Source organism: Triticum aestivum, chromosome 2A, assembly GCF_018294505.1.
Source record: "Triticum aestivum cultivar Chinese Spring chromosome 2A, IWGSC CS RefSeq v2.1, whole genome shotgun sequence".
NCBI classification, from domain to species: domain Eukaryota; kingdom Viridiplantae; phylum Streptophyta; class Magnoliopsida; order Poales; family Poaceae; genus Triticum; species Triticum aestivum.
In genome coordinates, this window is record NC_057797.1 from 49,455,221 (window position 1) to 49,458,660 (window position 3,440).

A 3,440-nucleotide genomic window follows, 5' to 3' on the forward strand; every position below is an offset into this window, starting at 1 on the left:
TGTAATCTTTCTTCGCAATACAGAAAATGGAGCCTGCCAAGTTGCATTCTATGTAATCTTCCTACGTAATGTGGAAAATGGAGCCTTTTAAGTGTGAGATTATCTCCCTGCTTAGTATGTGTACTGAAACGGCGAAAAAACTGATGTGCTCAACAAAAGGCCTACCTCAATTTTGGATACAATTTGTAAAGTCTTAACTGGAAAGCAGTAACATAGTTCCAGAGCTTCTGGTATATATACAAGAAGTATTGATAGTGGTAAGTTAGATGTACTAAGTCCAATATCCTTGCATGATTTTGAGATGTTTCTCAAGCAGTTTGGGGGTTATGGTTACTGCAATGGACAATCAATTTGGGGGTTATGTTTCTCAAGCACTTTGCACTTAGCATGTTAACCATAAGAACAAAGAATGAAAAGGAGTGTCAAATTGATTGTCGATTCAGTTGCCACAGTAGAATCCTATACTAAAAACTCAATATGTTGCAATGAAATAATTGGTGGTTTATTAATATATTGAATAAGAATGTCATCCAAACTTACATGCATGTTTGTAGCTTCAGTAAACAACAATATACTACTATATGTTGCATCTGCATTTATGTGAAAGGAACAAAATATGCACCACATCAGTTGTACCATGATAAGTGCCAAGTTTCGAGTGCGGCGTTTCTGCTCCCGGGCTTAGCTGCACCAGCGCTGACGAAAAAAATCAAAACGAATACTAGAAAAATTCAAAACTTTCCAAATTTTTTTGGGTGGTAGATAATTTGATGCGTGAGGTTCGCTGCAAATTTCAACTCGTTGAGTAGCTCTCTGCAAAAAAGACAAAATCGGGGTCTGTAAAAAGTTTACTGTTCACGCACTGTTTTGACCCGATTTGTCTTTTTTGCCGGGAGCTGCTCAGATATTCAAATGAGTTGAAATTTGGAGTAGACCTCACGCATCAAATTATCTACCACGTAATTTTTTTTGGATTTGTGTGAATTTTTCTAGTATTTGTTTTGAATTTTTTCTGACCGGGAGCAGATGAGGCTGGGCACCGATTTGGATTTTCGCCATGTTTCGAACATTATTCCTTTGAATATCTCTCTGCTTAGTTTACTCCATACGGATACAACAATGCTAACCCTGGCCTCAAATCATCCCACAACTAATTGACTTTATTAATGTCATAATCATTGCTTCGTCCATGCTAAATTACATATCCCACTTTGTCTATTCCGAGCAGACAGTAAATTTAAATTATCTATGTTACTATGCAGATTACTGACACTAACAAAGGGTATATGCCATTTTACCCTGACTCTTCTTACCCCTAATCTCACATGCAGTGAGTGGAGTGATAGGGACATTATCTTTTCTATTAAAAAAGAAAAGGACAGACAGGGATATTGCTCTATCTCTTCCACCTAGCTACTCCCTCCGTTCCGAAATAGATGACTCAACTTTGTACTAACTTTAGTACAAAGTTGAGTCATCTATTTTGGAACGGAGGGAGTATCTCCGAAGCGTGTGCGTGCGTGGGTCCTCACTCCAAACAAACAAACATACTCACAATTAGATAATATAATTTTGCCAGATGCAGAGGCCGGAGGTCTTCCTCCTTTTTTAAAATAAAGATAATGTGATTAGCTTTTACAAGACAAACAATCCTTTTACTATATCTTGCGTACTAGCACAGTTTCGAAATCTAATTTCGAATAATTAACTGCGAATGGCTCAGTTGTAAAGATCAAATATGGCGTTCTAATAGCTACACTTTTGTACTCGGCCCACAGGCCTCCATCCAGAGAACGACTTGCAGTTAGGCAAATTAAAAATCGAATAGCAACCCATAGATATCACCGAACCACAGATTGTCCATTTGTGTGCATGAAAGTGAGAATGACTGTACATGTAAATGTATCTCCTCTACTACACGGCCGACCTGTCAGGTTGCACCCAAGTCCCTAAGCCTATATATTATACATACACCTACCTTCTTCAACACACACAGCTTTTTAAGTTCTTCTCTCAGAATATTTACAGGGAGACAGCACTAGGCTATTCATAATATCACTCTGTGTCGAATATCCAATTTAACCATGGGTACGGGCCTGCACGCGCCATCCAAGTCCAACCGCGCGGTGGTGGAGTCTTTGTATGTCTCGCTCGCTCGTGGCGACGCAGCGGCAGTCACATCCCTGCTGGCGGCGGACCTGGACTGGTGGTTTCACGGCCCGCGTCGGTGCCAGCACATGCGCCGCCTACTGACCGGCGAGGCCAAGGGGGGCGTGGCCTTCCGGTTCGCGCCGGCACGAGTTGCAGAGGTTAGCAACGCCACCGAAGGCGGCGACCAGTGGGTGGTGGCGGAAGGGTGGGCCGGCCAGCACGACTATTGGGTGCATGCATGGTGCCTCCGCTCTCGCATCATCACCAGCTTTCGCGAGTACTTCAACACGTCTGTCACCGTCCGAAAGCTGGGCCGGCCAGCTAAGGAGGACGTGGTGTGGGCCATCTGGGAGAGCCAATTGCCTAGGCCCAGGTGCCGCTCCATGCCAGGCCTAGTGCTTGCCATATGACTCTGCGAAGTTTGTATATGATGTACATATTTCGTAAAAGAAAATATGTTATTGTTTATTACTCTTACCATGTGGAAGTTGATTTTGGCCAAGCAAGACGTTGTACAGATGATGAAAAATATGTTTTTTCCTTTTGAGAATTAGTCTTCTTACTTGCTAGCACGTATTTTTTGAATGAGTGCAAATCTAAAACAGATACACTAGATTTAGGACCAATTTCATCATATTTCTCCTGGAGGTATAGTTTTATGACACTTTTTTTTCATTCCTTCAAGAGGTCTGTAACCCAACAGGCCACCCACACAATTTGAAGAAAGCAACACGTGCAAATCAAAAATTCAAAACTGAGCAAGACTGCATAGGACATGCAGTAAACGACTTGAAAATAATAGGACCTAGATTTGTAGTTTGGGAAATTTTGGCCTAATTAGACACCTAAAAAAATCTACGTTCGATTTTACTATTTTTGAGTCTTCATGAAAAGAAAGGGAAAGATAAGAGGAAGAGCAAATACAAAAATTCGACCTAAAAAGGCGCATGATGTTTGGGCTCCGTCACCCAGTATTTTGTGTGGCCCAATCTTTTGCAAATCACTCAATAAGTCTCACGCCGCTTTCATCAGCTGACTAAGATCCACTTCCATAGTGGAAGTGGATCCTCTGACATACAAGAGGGAACTCAGGGTGCTACAGCACCATCCTTGAGTAAAACAGAGGAGGCAAGTTAGAGACCTGGCACTTCTCAGGAATTACTGTAGATTGCAGATCACTGTACACAAATTATTGTTGTAAATCGTTGTATTAGAGCACTGTTCATAGAACTTCAGAGAAGGAAAGTCAGGTTACTGTAGCTCCCTGACTTCCCTTAGCAAGTCAGAGG

General features: G+C 41.8%; 1 protein-coding gene across 1 annotated transcript; it reads left to right on the top strand.

Annotated features, from left to right (window-relative positions):
• Positions 1 to 2,049: 2,049 nt before the first annotated feature.
• Positions 2,050 to 2,625, top strand: LOC123184648 (senescence associated gene 20-like). The gene has a single exon (XM_044596734.1). It carries the CDS (start codon positions 2,085 to 2,087, stop codon positions 2,559 to 2,561), a length of 477 nt encoding a protein of 158 aa, XP_044452669.1. The 5' UTR covers positions 2,050 to 2,084; the 3' UTR covers positions 2,562 to 2,625.
• Positions 2,626 to 3,440: the final 815 nt, after the last annotated feature.